This window comes from Naegleria gruberi (genome assembly GCF_000004985.1).
Source record: "Naegleria gruberi genomic scaffold NAEGRscaffold_9, whole genome shotgun sequence".
NCBI lineage: Eukaryota > Heterolobosea > Eutetramitea > Acrasida > Naegleriidae > Naegleria > Naegleria gruberi.
This window is the reverse complement of record NW_003163318.1, coordinates 169,823-187,796: the sequence shown is the minus strand read 5'-3', so window position 1 is coordinate 187,796 and position 17,974 is coordinate 169,823. Positions and strand designations below refer to the sequence as shown.

The 17,974-nt window shown below is 33.7% G+C and overlaps 11 protein-coding genes across 11 annotated transcripts; 4 read left to right on the top strand and 7 right to left on the bottom strand.

Moving 5' to 3' along the window:
- Window positions 1–82: 82 nt before the first annotated feature.
- Window positions 83–871, bottom strand: NAEGRDRAFT_64136 (uncharacterized protein; the record flags this gene model as incomplete). The annotated part of the gene is made up of 1 exon (XM_002680374.1): window positions 83–871. The coding sequence occupies one exon, from the start codon at window positions 869–871 to the stop codon at window positions 83–85; it is 789 nt and encodes a 262-aa protein (XP_002680420.1).
- Window positions 872–1,544: 673 nt separating this feature from the next.
- On the top strand, window positions 1,545–2,576 carry NAEGRDRAFT_64135 (uncharacterized protein; the record flags this gene model as incomplete). The annotated part of the gene is made up of 1 exon (XM_002680524.1): window positions 1,545–2,576. One exon carries the CDS (start codon window positions 1,545–1,547, stop codon window positions 2,574–2,576), a length of 1,032 nt encoding a protein of 343 aa, XP_002680570.1.
- A 200-nt stretch (window positions 2,577–2,776) lies between these two features.
- Window positions 2,777–4,201, bottom strand: NAEGRDRAFT_64134 (uncharacterized protein; the record flags this gene model as incomplete). Its single annotated transcript, XM_002680373.1, has 1 exon — window positions 2,777–4,201. The coding sequence occupies one exon, from the start codon at window positions 4,199–4,201 to the stop codon at window positions 2,777–2,779; it is 1,425 nt and encodes a 474-aa protein (XP_002680419.1).
- A 125-nt stretch (window positions 4,202–4,326) lies between these two features.
- Window positions 4,327–5,763, bottom strand: NAEGRDRAFT_64133 (uncharacterized protein; the record flags this gene model as incomplete). The annotated part of the gene is made up of 1 exon (XM_002680372.1): window positions 4,327–5,763. The coding sequence occupies one exon, from the start codon at window positions 5,761–5,763 to the stop codon at window positions 4,327–4,329; it is 1,437 nt and encodes a 478-aa protein (XP_002680418.1).
- A 396-nt stretch (window positions 5,764–6,159) lies between these two features.
- NAEGRDRAFT_64132 (uncharacterized protein) lies at window positions 6,160–6,834 on the bottom strand (the record flags this gene model as incomplete). Its single annotated transcript, XM_002680371.1, has 1 exon — window positions 6,160–6,834. The coding sequence occupies one exon, from the start codon at window positions 6,832–6,834 to the stop codon at window positions 6,160–6,162; it is 675 nt and encodes a 224-aa protein (XP_002680417.1).
- A 454-nt stretch (window positions 6,835–7,288) lies between these two features.
- NAEGRDRAFT_64131 (uncharacterized protein) lies at window positions 7,289–7,891 on the bottom strand (the record flags this gene model as incomplete). Its single annotated transcript, XM_002680370.1, has 1 exon — window positions 7,289–7,891. One exon carries the CDS (start codon window positions 7,889–7,891, stop codon window positions 7,289–7,291), a length of 603 nt encoding a protein of 200 aa, XP_002680416.1.
- Window positions 7,892–9,821: 1,930 nt separating this feature from the next.
- On the top strand, window positions 9,822–10,730 carry NAEGRDRAFT_2397 (uncharacterized protein; the record flags this gene model as incomplete). The annotated part of the gene is made up of 1 exon (XM_002680523.1): window positions 9,822–10,730. A coding segment is annotated over one exon (909 nt), but the record flags the coding sequence as incomplete, so codon positions are not given.
- A 488-nt stretch (window positions 10,731–11,218) lies between these two features.
- On the bottom strand, window positions 11,219–12,637 carry NAEGRDRAFT_64129 (uncharacterized protein; the record flags this gene model as incomplete). Its single annotated transcript, XM_002680369.1, has 2 exons — window positions 11,219–11,949; window positions 11,995–12,637. 2 exons carry the CDS (start codon window positions 12,635–12,637, stop codon window positions 11,219–11,221), a joined length of 1,374 nt encoding a protein of 457 aa, XP_002680415.1.
- A 489-nt stretch (window positions 12,638–13,126) lies between these two features.
- Window positions 13,127–14,239, top strand: NAEGRDRAFT_64128 (GCN5-related N-acetyltransferase; the record flags this gene model as incomplete). Its single annotated transcript, XM_002680522.1, has 1 exon — window positions 13,127–14,239. The coding sequence occupies one exon, from the start codon at window positions 13,127–13,129 to the stop codon at window positions 14,237–14,239; it is 1,113 nt and encodes a 370-aa protein (XP_002680568.1).
- A 197-nt stretch (window positions 14,240–14,436) lies between these two features.
- NAEGRDRAFT_35653 (histone H2A) lies at window positions 14,437–15,114 on the bottom strand. The gene has a single exon (XM_002680368.1). It carries the CDS (start codon window positions 15,073–15,075, stop codon window positions 14,578–14,580), a length of 498 nt encoding a protein of 165 aa, XP_002680414.1. The 5' UTR covers window positions 15,076–15,114; the 3' UTR covers window positions 14,437–14,577.
- Window positions 15,115–16,548: 1,434 nt separating this feature from the next.
- NAEGRDRAFT_31364 (uncharacterized protein) lies at window positions 16,549–17,802 on the top strand (the record flags this gene model as incomplete). Its single annotated transcript, XM_002680521.1, has 1 exon — window positions 16,549–17,802. A coding segment is annotated over one exon (1,254 nt), but the record flags the coding sequence as incomplete, so codon positions are not given.
- Between the last annotated feature and the right edge of the window lie 172 nt (window positions 17,803–17,974).

Here is a 17,974-nt window from a genome sequence, read left to right as displayed (position 1 = left end):
AAGCTAATAAATGACAATTGTTTAAAGAAGAATCAATTTTTTTTAATGTTATTTGAACTAATCTGTTCCAGAAGAGGAGCATTTATGCTTTTGTAAAACAATTCTCAATCCAAACAACTCTACTACATGCAATTGCCATGACACATGACACACATCCCATCGACCAAATTACTTCACCACTAATTTCTAAAGATCTGTTATTTACAAAATAAAAACATGTCGAACCCATTGAGAATAGCAAACAAGCAATGATATTGAACACATAGGACGAAATGTCAAAAGAATGATGAATGCAACATGAGCATGACAGTTTTTGATTGGTGGAATGGTTCTTTAAAATATCATATTGTTTCATTCCAAATTGAATGCATGCAACTAAAAGGAATAATAAAGAGCCACCTAACCAATTCGAAACTGCAGTATAAACTAAATATAAAGGTTCTGGTTTTACCATATATAGACTCGATCCAATAGTCAATGCAACTCCTCCAATCAATTGAGTAAAATCATTAAATAATTCCAAACTAATCATTCCAATAGATGGTACATCTTTTGGTCTTTCCCAAATATTCGAATCTTCATAGTCAACCAAGCGATTTCTATTCACACTTTGATAATCATCAATAAGTTGTGTGAATTTCCTTCTTCTCCTCTTCCACATGTAATATCGAACCAAATTCATCAAATCCACAAGTGTTTTTCCGATTGGTCCAACCATGAAAAAAGCAGAACCGATAATGAATAGGATAACTCCTTCGACAAAATACGAAACCTTTAGTATCAACACAATGCAACCTGCAGTGTAGGCTATGGATCCAAAGAGAAAGGATAAGTCCAACCAGAGAGTGGCCATGTTAATGAATGCTTGCATTGTGTGTACGCGTATTTTTTTTTGGTGTGAAACTCCGAAGTTTGGTCGGAGGCATGACTACTTATGGATGTGTGAAGGATTCAGTTTTTGATAACTTCCAACTCTTTGTTTTCATGTAATTCTGCTGTTTCTTTCAACATTTCAAAGGAATCAAGATGAAAATATTCCCAAAGTCTTGATAAGCAGTTGACCATGCAATTTATTCTGCTAAAACTTCTAGTTCCAAAGTAACAACAACTAGTTACTTAATAGATTCGATATCTTTGGAAATTTCACAGTATAAAGATTTCCATTCTCCAATGCTATTTTTCTAGCTTCTTCTTCGCCAACAATTCGATCGGTTTCTGCCTTATTGAACAATTTAAATACTTTGCTTGTTTTAAGAGAATTGTAAAGTGATGAAGATATTAATGATATCTGTGTAGATGTGAGTAAGTGATTGACTAAAGTTATTGTAAATAAATAGAATGTGTTGTTGCATGGATGAATTATTTTGAAGCTAATTAGAATCAAAAGTGTCAAAAATTACAAAAAAAGCCAAGTTCTTTTGTTCATATTTTTTCTTTAAATGTCAAGTTGAGTCATCATTACAACAAGTCAGTAACCATGCAACCTTACATTTTTCAATATAAATAGTCTCATTTCGAATAGAGAACTTTAAATATAAAAAAAAATGAATAACATTGAAAGAGCATGTCGTGTCTTGCAAGAAATTATCCAAACCGATCAAACAACCATAAGCAAATTTAAAGAAACTTCCGAAATGTTTAATTTCTGGTTGACTAATAATTTGGATTGTTTTACATTGGATCAGCAAATTTACTTGAGATTTCAATATAAAAAACTTGATCAAATTTATTGGGTGATGAAGGAATATTACGATAGGCTGAATGTTGTTGTGGATTCATCAAATTATGAGGCATGTTTCGAATTGTGTGTTGGAAACTTGTCTAAATTTTTGGATAATGATTTGTTTATGGAAACTTTCATTGTCAATTCCATTACCTTTGATTGCAATGTTTGGAAAGGAATTTATAACAAGATATTTACTAATGAAATGATGATTAATTTTTATTTCCTTTCAAGATTATCCAGATATATCCTTTTATATCGAGATTTACAGAAATATCTCGAGGATACTGATCAAAAAGAGAAAACTGATTTGCTCTTAAAGAAATTAACTGAAAAAATTGTGTTTTTCTCAGAACAGAGTACATTTCTGAAGGATGTGAAGAAGAATACTGAATTTCTGCAATCAATAGAATTGTACATGTTCGATTATCTTTTGGTTGGGTTGGAATTTGAAATTATTAACAGTAAGGAGATTGGGAATCAATTGATTGAGAATGGATCGATTGCAATTTCCAAATTGGGTGAATTGCTTTTATTCAAACCAAATAGTAATGAGATAATTTATCAACACTTCTTAAAAGTTAACATTAATTCAGATGCAGAATTGGGCAATTATGAGAGAGAATTGGAAAAGGTTGTTGATATTAGAGATATGAAACGTATTCGATTGTTTTATGGAAAAGATGAGATTCAAATCAATTCTAAAGAATATCAAATTATTTTCAGATTTAAAAAGAAGGAAAATCAAATTTCCATGTGGAATGCACTCACCATGAAACGAAAGGCCATGCCAACTTATTTTGAGTTTAAAAAGGCAGGAAATTATCATGATATTGACTTTTCTTTCGAATAACTCAGTTTCACAAATATCTTAAAGAAAGTTGTAATAAACATGTATGATGGACATGATTCATTTCAACTAATTTGTTTGATTTTTCAGAAAGTATAGAGTTGATCGAGAGGGGAATCCATCTCTTCAAGTTCTGTTCTTGGTAATGAGAATAACTCTTGTATGGGGAGTTATCTGTTGATCTTTCCAATAATTCCTTCTTTCTACTTTCGAATGGTAAAATTTTGAGAGTAAACACTTTCTGCAATTGAATCTTGGATGAATTGAGTAGAACATTCTATAGAATCTGGTAATTTGGAGGTGACAAAATCACGAACAATTTTTGAAATTCTCATGCTAGCTTTCCCATCTCCAAATATGTGTTTCGAAAGAATTTGTTTCGAATTTTGTGAATCCTTAATTGCATCTGTCATGGCTTTCACAATGTGAAAATAATTGACTCCAATCTTTTTAATAGTTCCAATATAAATTCCCTCTGGTCTCTCAGTCGTATCTCTCATGAGAATAACTGGCTTTCCAATACTTGCTGATTCCTCCTGAATACCTCCAGAGTCAGTAACAATAATGTCAGCTTCACTAATCACATGTGGAAAGATGTCATAGGCAATTGGATCAACGAGTTGTACGTTATCCAATGCTGACAACACTTCATTAACTACACTCTTAGCATTGGGATTTGGATGTACAGGTAGAATGATCATGACATTCTTTCCAAATGTATTGGAAATTGTTTTGATGGCATTACACATTTCCTTAAAGTGTGGAATGTTTTCTCTTCTGTGCATTGTAACAAGAATTACTATTCGATGATGTGACTCAATTGCCAATGTTTCTGCTGCATGATCATTGCTGCCTTTAAAACTTTTGATATTTTTCAGAAATTCTGGAATTATCTTTGGTGGAACAGACATTAAGGAATAGAACGAATCAATGCCAGTATTACCAGTGACATGCACATGCTGTGGACAAATACCTTCTCTAACAAGAGCTGCCTTAGAGAAATCAGTTGGAGCAAACAAGAGTCTAGCAAATGAATCAATCATTTTACAATTCAATTCTTCTGGAAATGGACTATTGAAATCGTACGATCTCAATCCAGCTTCTACATGTCCAACAGGTATCTTTAAATAACTGGCAGCAAGGGCAGCAGCAAGAGATGTGGTCGTATCACCCTGAACCAACACTATAGAAATAGGTCCCTGTCTCTCAAATTCTAAACTAATCCTTTGATAAGCAAGTGTAAAGAATGAGGAAATACTTTGATTGGGTTCCATTAATTCCAAATCAATGTCCACATGTTGATCAAATACTGCCAATGTTTGTTTCAGAATTTCACTGTGCTGGCCAGTACTTAGAACAATCAATTCCAATTCGGAGGAATAGTTTGATTTGAGGTGTGAGATTAGTGGGGCACATTTGATGGCCTCTGGTCTTGTTCCCAGGACTATTACGACTCTTGGTAGGTTGTTCTTGTGTGGAATGGTGGGTGTTTCTTGTTTTGTATTGGAATTTCTATCGAAAATGTTATTATCTGAATTAATTGGTGACTTGGTCAGTAGACGAAAGAAAACGAAACTAAACACCAATAATGTTGTGCATGCTATTATGAGTTTGAAAATCTTGCTCATTTTTTTAGTTAGAAACTCAATATATTTCGGAATATGATGAACTCCTACTTTCGAATAATTCAAAGATGACACATTTTTTATTTAAAATCTTTCGAATAAATTCTTTTTTGTGTGGAATACCAAATTTATTGTTGAATCAATGATGAGTAGCAATAGTTTTTCTTCTCATTATTGTTACAGACATACATTCTAGAATTACTTGCTGTATAGGTCAAAAATTTCGAATTCAAAACACCACTCTTCCTATTCGAAAGTTGAACCTTTGAAATGCCATTTCTTGAAAGATCATACTTGAATGGTTGTGGAAATTCTTGAGAATTGGATCCAACCAAAATAGTCAACCCAGACGAATCCAATGAATTTGTTGGAAGAAGATGAGATTCCTGCCCTCTTCCAACATCCAATTCATATTTCAATTTGGGATTTTCAATTACAATTCTTCCATTTCCCTGGTGATGAGCGAGAGTTTTGTAATTTAACAAATAATTGGAACCAAATGTCCATTGCATGTAAGATGAAATGTTGGAACAGGTAAAAACAGTTTCAAAATGGAATTCTGATTCTCCACTCTTGATTTGTGTGGACATTGGAGGACTACAATATTCTAATGATACCAATTTAGTTCTAGGACCTAAAGTTTGTGTGGTTGTTTCAATTGACATGAAATATGAACCAAACTGAACTCCAATTAAACCAGGAATTCCACTATAACTAATTTGCAAAAGATATATCTCAACAAAGTATCTGTCATCGTGCACATCCATTGTTGACAATACAGCTCCGTCTCTTGCTCTAATTCTGAATACGAAACTTCTGAAAGAACAGTACACAATGTCAATTCCATCGTTGAATTCATTCTCAACGAGGACAATGGTTGACTCTGAGATTGTATCATCCTTTTTCAATTGGGTTGTCCATACCGTTTTCAAAGTATCCAAATTGAAAGCAGAAACGAATTCATTTCCATGGACAATTAGCAAATTATTCCTTTCTGAAATGACCATTCCAGTGAAGAAACTTGTGGAAATTGAAATTGTTAGCACCTGGAAATTACTTGTTGATATTTTCATTAAAAGTACTCCATTGTGATCGTTTTTGCTTTTTCTAATTACGTAATAGTTTCCATTCGAATCCAAAAGTGCTGCAATTTCTATAATGACTGGTTGAGAATCTTGTGGAATAATGTTAACTAAAGTTTGGACAATTTTACCACTGGTGGCATCTAATTTGATGAAGGTAGAATTCAGATTGGTATATGGATAGTCAATTATCATGTACAGGTAACCTTCCTTGTTGTTAGTAAGAGAAGCAAAGGCTACACTGTTTTCGTCAATTGAGCCACCAAGTTCAGTTGACCAATCAGAATGGGATAGAGTGAAATTGACCAAGTTCGAGAAACGATAATCTCCAAACGTTTGTGACCAAGGTCTTACAATAGAATTTGATTGTTGTTTGAAACCTCTGATTTTTGGCAAGGCATGACAGAATTCTGTCAAAATGAATACAAGTAGAAATGACAAGACACTGTTAATAACCAACAGTTTACCATATGAACGAGACATTTTTTCAATATTATTAATAGTACTGGTTATTTCTTTTCATAAATAGTTTGCGGAGTAGTTTTTCCAGATTGGGAAATGGATATTTTTTCAAGTAGCTTTCTTTCCACTCAATGCTCCGCAGGAAGCACAAAAGAATAGGTAACTGGATACGTATGAGAAAGTATCATAAAATATGATGAAATCGTGATCAGATTTCCTTATAGCTCAATATTAAATCTTTTGATTGGAATTTGAAAGAAAATTGAGTTTCGAATTGAAAAGTACACATTCGTTGACATTTTTATTAGTGGTTTTCACTATTTCAAATAGACTTTCTAATAAATTATCTACAGAAAGGAATAATAATTGTAGAAATTTTCCCATCCCTTAAATTGAATCGTACTCTCTGTGAAATGTTTAGAGTAAGCATCTGGCATACAATATTGGAAATAGTAAATTCTCAATCGAAGCACTGACTGGATTGATTTTGAAATATTGCACTCTGTTAGAGTGTAATTGAGAAATTGATGATTTTCCAAAGTTATCCTCAATGAATTTACAAATTTCTCCATGAGGAACCTTTTCCTCCTCATTATCTGATAAAAATCCAAATATCAATACAAATTTCTCATTCCTTTCTAAATGTTCCATTACTTCATCCTCTAGTTCATTTGATTTTTTCCAACTTAAAAAGCTAAATTTAAAAAATTGAACAAATGATTCATAATCATTGAGATTGAAACAAAAACAAGCAATTTTTGCTTGCTGCTGTCTTGCAGTATGGATAACCCATGGATTACTTGTAATTATATCAATGCAATGATTATCCGTATATGGATCTACCTTAAATCTGACTGTTCCCTTACTAGCTGATAAATTAAATAGAGAGCAGATACGTAGCAAGAATCTTTTTTGTAAAAATCCATCCCCCAACAGGATTAAAGAACAACGAGTGGCAAAATTTGAAGATACTTCATTCTTTTTCAAAATTGTAAATGAATTAACCAATTTTGGTTTAAAAAACTGTTCGAAATATAACTGATTCTGGTAGTATTTTCTTGTTGATCCATAATTCATTGGTAAGAAGGGCATTATATTCCTTCCATTCAATTGATTCTTCCACAATTCAGGTAATTGACACCAATAATTTCTGAAATTCTGTGAAATTCGTTCCAGATTTATCAAACAAGTAATTGGAAGAAATTGTAAAATGTGAATTATCATTTCATCGGGAAGATAACTCTCCAATAGATTATCAACAGAATTATTCCTCATGTTCACTAATGATGACGATACTTCTTGATCATCACCATTTGAATTATTCGATCGGAGAAAATCAAATTCTAAATTCTTTTCTAATAAAATAATTTCTTTAATTTCATTCCGAGTGGGCTGATTATCATCATCATATGAAATTTTATTCTTGATAAACGTGGTGATTGATTTTAGCATTTTTTTTTAGAAATTTAAAAATTTAGAATTTCCATTTTAGGTGCAAATACGTTTCTTCTTTTTTTCTTGTCAATTTTGTTTGATTTTATAATTATTACAATTCAATTTGTGTAAATATTAAACTTTTTAAAGCTTCTAGTCCATCGTTTCCAATTGAATTGCTTTTCATTTTAAGATTTTTCAATTGTTTCATTTCGCTCAATGAGAAAGCTCCAAACCAAGTAACTCCATTGTAACCAATATTTAGGAAAGTTAATTGTTTCAGACTTGTAATTGCTTGCACAGCCGAATTTCCTGTATTATTATTGTAAATATCAAGATAGGTCAAATTCGAAAGTTGACTAATCGAATCAGGATTAAGATTTCTAATTTCATTACAATTCATTTCAAGTCGAGTCAATTGTTTCAAATTCACAATGTGTTCAACACCATTTGAGTGAATTTCATTTCCATTCACATTAAGATGTGTTAAATTTTCCAATTGACCAATTGATTGCATTGCCTCATCTTTCAGTTGATTATTATTGACTTTTAGGCAAGTTAATTGTTTCATTTCACTCATAAATTCGGCTCCTTTCGTCCCAATTTGATTGCATCCAATATCCAGATATTTCAATTGTTGAATTTGACTAATTAATCGAGCTCCTTCAGAATCAATCTGATTCGAATGAATATCCAACCAAGTTAAATTTTTCATTTTCTGGAGGGCTAATAAGAAACTCTTTCCAACATAACATCCGACATGAACCTTGCTAATGCAATTCAAAAATTCACTCTTCCATATATTCGAAACTCTTTCCTCGTCCATTTTCTTTCTAAAAGAAATGGAAAGATTCGAAACACGATACCGAATCACGTCATACCATTGCTTGGAAATGAGTGTGCAATTTTTCAAAACAAACCAATTATCCAAATAACTAATTATTTCGAAACAATTATCATCCGAAAGTTCTATAAATTCCATGTGAAAAAAAATAGTACCAGATGGCGAACAAGCAAAAGGTTGTGCGAAGGTGAGGTATTTTTTTTGATTGTTGTTGTAATTGTTGATCAGGAAAGATGAATGTTGTTGAATTGAAGTCGAGTTCCTTCTTCCTTGAAGATTAAATTCTTGAAAAGAATGGTGAGTGAAGAATTTGCAGAAAGCGTTGAATATCAAACTCTTATACTTTTCCTCATCATTTCCTACAACCATGGAGAAACAAAGAGACGAAGAAGATGAATTCCGCGCCTTAATAGAGTTGTAAATTTGTGATAAGGAACAGGATGGAAAGACTCTTCCGTTGTTGGTTCCTTAGTAAGCGACCGAATAAAAAGATGCATCAACTGCTCTGTCCACTTTAAAAAAAAACAAACCAATGAATCAATTGGTCCCTGGATGATGGATTCACTTGTGAGTATCAGTGTGTGAGTTATGGGCTAAACTGAGGAATGAGGAACTCTTTAGTCATCAACCATCACGATTCAAATAATTATTGTACATACAATTAAAAAACATCAACAACATGACCGACAATCATACTCTCCTTGATAAACTAATCCGTGCCTATGCAGTTTGTGTCCTGTCCAATGGAAAACCAGCAACCAGTAATCAATTTGAAGGCACTCTCGAATGTCAATATTCCTATGAACCCTATCAAAAGCAATTCGATGATTTACCATCGTGGCAAGATGTCTACGATGTAATGTTTAGTGGTGAGAGTAGTGGATGGTTCCGATATGATGAAAAGGCAGATACTCTAACTTTACAAATTAAAATTCCAAAACTACAAATTAAATCCCAAAAAACATTTGGAAGTGGAATGGAACTATTGCAACAATGTAGTGCTTTAGAATTGGCAAGTGCTTTTCAACATTTTGGTAAAAAGTCAATCAAGAATATTCTATCAAAATTGAATGCATTGATTGAGAAGAGTAAAGGAAAGGAAATGCCTATTGAGAAGAGTGTTGATAATGGTGATATAGTTTTGGTGAATACTCCAAGTTTTGCTAATGAATTTCTATCTAACATGTCAAAGCATTCTACAAAGATGATTGGTGTTGATTGTGAAGGTGTGAATTTGGGAAGAAATGGAAAATTGACACTAGTTCAGATTTCAGCACATGGTGTTCAATATTTATTTGATATGAAACTTAAAGATCCAACTATTGTTAATGCTGTAAAGACAGTACTTGGTGATGAAACTATTTTGAAAGTAATTCATGATTGTGAAAATGATTTATGTGGATTATTTAAGGATTTTGGAATAATTGTAACATCAATTGTTGACACTTCAATACTCTATCAAATAATAAGTGATACTCAAAGAAATATTTCATTCAATGATCTGTGTGAATTGTATGAGGTGCCTGGAAATAGTTACAAACATTTGGGAAAAAAGCTGCATAGTACTGGAAGTTGGGGCAATAAGATATTTACTAAAGAAATGTTGAATTATGCTTCAGGAGATGTTAGAACACTTGTACAATTGTATCAAGCCATGACTGATTCTGTAAACGACGAAGCTAAATTAATCTTGTCTATGGTTGATGAAGAAGTCAAAAAGTTGTGGAATGGAATTTACAATCAACTGCAAAACCCAACCATCAAACAAGAGACTATTAAGGTTAAATCAACACTTGAAGAGCCAGCCCAACAAGATGTCGCCATATTGACGCAACACTCTGATTTTAACGTAACAATAATCAATCAAATTTATAGTTTCTTGGATTTGTTTCCAAAGAAGATTCAGGAACAATTATCAACCATATCAGGAGAAGACGTTAACAATTTAATAGAAGTGGCCATGGACAAAGGTAGGCCTTATGAATTATTCTTCTACCACAAAAAGGAACCATACAGTAATCCAACCTTCATTGTGAAACAGGAAGAAATTGATGAAATTGTTAACAAGCTATCATTTGGAACTGACAATAGAGCTGGTATGGATGGATCACTGCACAGAATTAGTGCCATGCTCAATAGAGAGGCAAAAATTATTGGACTAACCTTGAGAGTGGGAAGAGCAGTGATGGGAAGAGCTAAAGTGTTCTCAGATTTGATAGAAGAAGGAAAGAGTATTTTGTTGTTAGGTAAACCAGGAGCAGGAAAGACTACTTTTATCAGAGATTTTGCCAAGACACTTTCAGAATCGAGAAGAGTTGTGGTTGTAGACACTTCGTGTGAAATTGGAGGATTTGGTGATATACCCCATGTTGCTATAGGAAAGGCGAGAAGAATGCAAGTTGCTGACATTAGAAGACAACAAGAAGTCATGATTCAAGCAGTTCAAAATCACACCCCAGAAGTAATTGTCATTGATGAGATTGGAACAAAAGATGAGGTAAGCACAGCAAGAACCATTTCCCAAAGGGGTGTCATTTTGTGTGGAAGTGCTCACGGTGATATGAAATCAATTCTTAAAAACCCAATTTTGTGTGATTTATTAGGAGGTGTTGAGAGCGTGATTATGGGTGATAGGAATGCATCAAGAGATGGAGAAAAGATGAGACTTCAATTGAAGGCAGATCCAGTGTTTGATGTTGTAATCCAATTACCAGATGATAATGCATGTAATGAGTGGAAAATCTTTACAAATTTGAGACAAACTGTTCAGAATATCCTTGCAAAGAGACCTTACAATATGGAACTTAGAAAATTGGTTGATGGCAAGGTTGTTTCTTCAAATATTACAGTTGAGTAAATTGAAATCTCAATTTATTTATGATTCACTGTCCTTCATCTTCATTTTCTAAAGATTTGACCTTGCTTTATGATATTTTCAACTGTAAATCCAAAGAATCAACATTCCTATTGTAAAATCTTGTAATTTGGAAGAAATTTTCATTCTTTCCCAAAGTTGTTAGGAAACTTGGAACTTTTCCTTGAATATACATAACGTATAATGTTTTCAGATTGGGGAAGGAATCAGATTTTGGGAGGAGCAAGTTTAAATCCCAAGAGTAGAACTATCTCATACTTTCTAATGTAAATAAAATCACTCACTAAATTCTTAACAATCATCGACCAGCATTCATCACATTTCTAATGATATTCATCGTTCATGAATGCAGGATATGGTTCTATGGTATTTGTTTCAAAATTGAATGAAATGTCACAAATTTTGTAACTCTTTTTGAAATTAAACCTATTTGTAGATTTTGACTTTGATTGTATCAATATATAGTATAGTCCAGTTGTGGCATATAATTCGGTATATGAAGGAAGTGGTATTTTTCTTCCAAGAATTGCATTCACATCGACAAAATGATATGTTTTTTCCTTGGAAGGAAAACAATCATGTGCGATTGGCCATCCAGCAATGTATACTCTCTGATCCTTTGTAACAATTAATGAATGATAACCTCCACATGACAATCTTTCTATATTTTCTTGTTGGAATGTATCTAAATAATGAGGTCCATTAATTCTTTCTTCAATAGTATGTGACTGTCCAAATTGTGACATGTTGTTATAGCCAAATACATAATACTCGTCTTGAATAGTTTTTAGTGCCACAAAGAACAGACCAGGGAAAATATCCACAACCCTGTGTGGAAAATCAATTTTGCAAAGTCCTCCTCCTTCAGTATAATTAGCATGTCCGTGAGCTCCATATGAGCTATCTCCACATGAGTATACATGACCTGATTCAGTTAAAACTAGAGTTGTATTGTAGGTAGCGTAAACCTTTACAATACGGTCAGGTATGTGTGAAATATTAAATTTTACATGATGTGATTTGTGAGAGATGTCATTACCTAATTGACCAGCAGCTATTTCAATAGATTAATAATTTTAAATCAATAATAAAAACCTACTATTGCTTCCATATCCATATAAGTTACCATTTTCTGATAGGAATAAAGTGTGACCATCACCTAATGCAATGTCAACAATTTTTTCATAATCAAACTGGGCCGGTTCAAACTCCAAATTGTCACTCCTATTCCAATAAATCAATCTTCCTGATTTTGTAATAAACATGACACCTTCTCTTGCTATGACTCTCTCTACAGGATCTTCCAACGAAAATGTAGCTGCATATGCAATTTCTCCATTAATCTCGTTAGCATTGTTCAATCTATGAGTCCAATAATTGCTTTCTTCATATAATAAACAATAGCAAACTCCATTCTTTGCCAGAAATATTACTGTAGTTTCCATAGCAATAACATCTTTAATGTTATACTTTTCAAGATCAAATATCATCGCCTTGACATGAGTACCATCATAATTATCGGATCCGACAATAATTGCAAAATTCTCTGGATTGCTGCTCTCCTCCGGATGATCTTGATAATATTTTGTAATATATTCAAGGCTTGTCTTTGGATAACCAAATTCATCCTTTGGATTTTTCTGCTCTGTGTTATTGTTCTGATCATCATCAACAGCATCATTTGGTGTAGCCTTGAGTTCACAAATAATGCGAACGGGTTTCATTGGTTCAACTTCAATCATTTTTTTTAATTAAATAAAATTATTAATATATTATTATTGAAATTGATAAAAGAAGTGCAAACTATTCGAATGTTTATGGATGATCATGTACACAATAATTCAATCTTCCTCAATACAGAAATGTTAAGTGAATATCTGTAGATGACTGAAAACAAGTTTATTGTAAGCAAATTTATTCTGGATTCTTCAACAACATGTTCGGAACATTTTCAATTATCCCAGAAAGCAAACTCTTCCAATAACATCAAAACGACATCCTAATTTCCAATCCCAATCCACCTACTATCATCCATACTCAATACCCAAACAGCAACCATCTCAACAATTTTGTCATCTTTGTGAAGCATCACCACTCACTGAGAAAACAAATATTATTCACACAACCTATTCAATCTCTCTAATTATCGGACACTTTTTTCACACAACACTCACCGTATTTCACAAGTTGCATATTATCCACCATCCAATAATTCAGCTGAGAATCAAAAAATGAGTGAAACAACATCATGTACCACCAACACTACTTATTCTCTTAATAGCATCATTAACCAACAACAGAAGAAATTAGAACAGGAGAATGCCGATATTAGCTATTCAATTTTTGAAATGAATCAAATTATGGTAAGAGCCATTCCTACTCTCTCCGATTTACAAGAAACAGAAAAAGAGTCCATCAATTGCATTAAACCTGGATATGAGGAATTGGATGAGCCAAATCCAACTTACACCTGCAGGGATGATATTACTAATTTTGAATTGATTGACCTTGTTGAAAAACAAGCTAAACGTTCATTGGTTTACCTCTTCCTGCCCGATACCAAATGTAAAACCTTGTTAGTTGAGAATGGAAGAGTTGAACAACAAACTGAAAAGATGGTTCAGGAGGGTTTGTTAGATTCCGAAGGTAGACTCACCAAATATCAACCTCTCTATGAAAGACTTGGACAATATGTTACCGATTATAGTGTCTATCATGGAATGATCTATTATTTACGTGAAGAGGAAACTTCCTACATGAAGAGTAAGAAGGAAATGATGCAGAATACTATGGGATATAAGGGAATACTCCAACCTTTCCAAATCAGCAATGGTGAGAATGTTGTATGTCAATTGGGTAATGATTTTGTGATGAAAATTGTAGAGACTCGTGAAGAATTAATTCAAGTCATTGATTGTATGCAAGAGACCTTTACTGACTTTAAATCTGGTCCACTGACTGCTGAAGTAATGAATAATACCTATCCTCTCCACTCTGATGAATTCTCATGGATTTGTATCAAGGATTTGGCTACCAATGAGATTGCAACCACTGGACAAGTCTTCTTTGGACCAAGAACTTGCTATGGAAGTAATTTGTGTACTAAACCAAAGTATAGAGGAAAGGGATTTGCCACTGTCATGATGATTGCCATGCTTGAATTGGCCAAGACCAGAAAGGACAAGTATGAATACATTGTTATTCAAGCCTCTCTTGATGGTCTTCCTATTTACGATAAGCTCGGATATGAGTATAGATTTGATTTTGAAATTATGGAGTTGAATCCACAAGCTAATAGTGATGAACAAGATGATGCTGCTGCAACAACTGTTAGTAAACTCTAAAATTATCAACTACTTTTCATATTGTTTCCAATATTTCCTGCAATGCAACAACTATTTCAATGTGTAGGATTTTTTTAATCTTGAAAATCAACTGTAATAATGTCTTCAAATGACTTTGATGACATTGGGATAGGATGCTATCGAATCAAAAAGTACTTATTCATGTAGCAGTAATCGAAAGAAGAAAACTATTCACATTTAATCATAAATATTTAATTTAGAGTTTTATTGTCTCGTGGACTGTTTTATATATACAGGGCAAAAAGGAATTAGTGGTAATTCATATCTAGGTTGGTTTTGTTGTTGATGTTATTTGAAAGATGTGTTATGGGAGTAGATTAATAATCTTGGGATTGAACTGGTTCAGCAGCTTCCTTGCTTTCGGCAGCAGGAGTTGATGATGAAGCCTTAGAAGAAGCCTTTGTGGCTGGCTTGGTAACACCAGCATTAATCAAAGACTTGTGAATGTGTGGAATAACACCACCTCCGGCAATAGTACCCTTAATCAACTTGTCCAATTCTTCGTCACCTCTAATGGCCAATTGCAAATGTCTTGGAGTAATTCTCTTGACCTTCAAATCCTTTGAGGCATTACCAGCCAATTCGAGGACTTCAGCACACAAATATTCAAGAATAGCAGCAACGTAGACAGATGAAGTAGCAGAAACTCTTGATCCTGAGTGAACACGTTGCTTCAAGTGACGATGGATTCTACCAACTGGGAATTGCAAACCGGCCTTGCTTGATCTAGAAACTGGCTTGGCCTTGTCCTTCTTATCTTTCTTTGTGGCAGTCTTCTTGGTTTCGACGTTTTGGGCTGGAGCTGATTCAGTCATTTCTGTTGTATTTTAGATTGATAATCCTAGTGTTTGTTGTTGTTACTTTTTTTTAGATTGGTTTTTGAGCCTTGGCATTTTTAAGTGCTCCGTCACAGCAACTATGACAAACAAGTCGCAACCGTTACGTTTTGTAAACAGTTGAGTGGATCCAATTTGATGCATAACGCGTTCAATTGCTTTCTTCCCTTTCGATTGGATCTCCAAATTATTATTGACAAATGCAAAAAGGACTTTCAAGCAGCCTATGGAAAGCACAATTCTGTTGATGTGTTGATGCAACAACCACCATCTACAGTCCTCACAAACTAACTTTCCACACAACCTTATTAGGTCTCATCCTAATATTTTCAATATTTCACACAAGTCATCCTTTCCAGCCAATGATTAATGACTTGTTTAATAACAAGGAACAGATAACTACCTGTTCACTCTCCTCAGACACAATTACTTTGGCCACCTATACTGTCCATTATTAAATACCAACAATAATAAGAGAGAGATGAGAATAGAATTAATAAGAACAAAAATCTTTGCAGTAAAATAGCAAACAATATCCTTATTTCAATACTAGCGCTCAAATCACACCACAAATGTGAGTGGCACAATTTTTTCCCATCTCTGTAAACAACCAAGCACTTCCACATTCAGAAAATTTGGAGGGAAAAACAAATGATGATTTCTATTATTAAAAAAAATTTAAAACTTTCCCGTTCACCTCACCTCTCGCAAAATCTTCTTCTACCTCTATTGGCTAATTGAAGAGTGGGTTATTGTAGTTGTTCTTCTCAAAACATATACACATCTACTACTACTACTTACTTGCTCAACATTGGCTATTGCTCAACAACAATTCAACTTGGACATTTTCCGTTTGCTAATATATCATTCAAGTTGTTGTTTTTTTCCTTTCCCTTTTTCCACCGTAATCATCATCATCACAGTACTACTACTGGACGACGAGACAGCACCACAGTACTGGGATTATCGGCATATATCAACAAAAACATACCACTCTCTTTAATTTATATTGAACAGCAGATAATATTTGTATTAGATATCCATCAATATCTAAAATTTTGTTAACCCTCCACTACTCCATTCTCGATCATCATCAATTTTCAAGCGTTTAAAGCACAAGTTTTCTAAAACCACTCCTTTTCCTTCGTATTCCTTTAAACAACCATGCTTTCCTCGAGTCCTTCAAACAATACTACCAACACAAACTCTACTACTGATCTAATGTCCAACTCTCCTTCCAAGAATACTACCTTTGCCTTTCCTTCATCCAGATCAGCTTTTACTACTTTTTCAAGATCCAACAACAACATCCCATTAACCAATCAAGCCTCTCTTACTACCTCTACTGCAAACAATGAAGCCCATCAAAACAACAACAACAATCAAGGAAATAATTCAACACAAGAAAACCCTTTTACCAAATACTACTCTTCTCAAAGTGCACTCAAGTTAATGACCATTGGTCTTGCTCTTCACAAAGACTTTAACAGAAAGCAACCATTGACAGATCCTTCAATAGGGGTTCATAATGGCGGACTTGATAATGCAGATGGCAATTTGATCATTTATGCTGGTTCAATACTTGGAGAACGTTACTACGTTAAGGAAATGCTTGGGCAAGGTACTTTTGGACAAGTTGTCAAATGTGAGGACTTGACATCAAAGCAAATTGTTGCTGTCAAAGTGGTAAAGAACAAACCATCTTATTTGAGACAAGCACGTATTGAAATTGCTATTCTTGATGAGCTGGCAAAGTATGGCTCCAATGGGTCTCATCATATCATTACAAAATTAGGAGAATTCAATCACCAAAACCATCTATGTATTGTGATTGAAATATTAGGAATGAATCTTTTCGAGTTAATCAAACAAAACAGATTCAAAGGCCTTTCTTTGAATGTTTTATCGGTCTTTTTATCACAATTACTGGATGCTTTATGCATCTTGTCAGAGGCCAATATAATCCATTGTGATTTGAAACCAGAAAATATTCTGCTGACAGATCTTTCTCATCCTAAAGATCTAGTAAGATTGATAGATTTTGGTTCTGCATGTCATGAAAATGAAATAGGACCATTTTACATTCAATCAAGATTTTATAGAGCTCCAGAGGTTATTTTCGGACTAAGATACAATAAGGCTATTGACATGTGGTCTCTTGGATGCATTTGTGCTGAACTATTTCTAGGATTACCATTACTTCCTGGTGTAAGCCAGTACAATCAAGTTGGTAGAATGATTGAAATGTTTGGTATTCCACCACCATACATGATCGAATATGGAAAATACTCGGCCAAATATTTCAAAATACTTCCTCCCAATAGAATGAATCCTAATGATCCAGATTTACCACTTCATCAAGATGGCACTCCTAGCATGTATGAATTGAAGACTGAAAGACAATTTTTGGCAGAAAATCCTAATCAAGCTCCTATGGAATGGAAAAGATATTTCAACTATACAAAACTTCCTGATCTTGTGAAACATTATGGAGATATTTCCAAGGTTGATGAGAAGGAAATGAGAACTAGAGCATCTTTTATTGATTTTCTTAATGGTTTACTGCAGTTGGATCCTTACAAGCGATGGACACCTGACCAAGCTAAATTGCATCCATTTGTTACAGGAAAAGACTTTGTTGAACCTTTCATTCCTCCACAAACATCTCAATATTTAGCTCACATTCAAAATCTTCAACAATTGCATGCTGAGAGATTTGCTCCTCAACAAGGACAGCAACAACAACAACCGTATGCAAATCCTCAATACTATGGTTCTACACCAAATCAATCCTTCTTACCGTTTGGACTTTCTCCTGTTGCAGGCAATTATATGGGGGGATCTTCTCTTTTGGGAATATCACCTGTTGCCAATAATA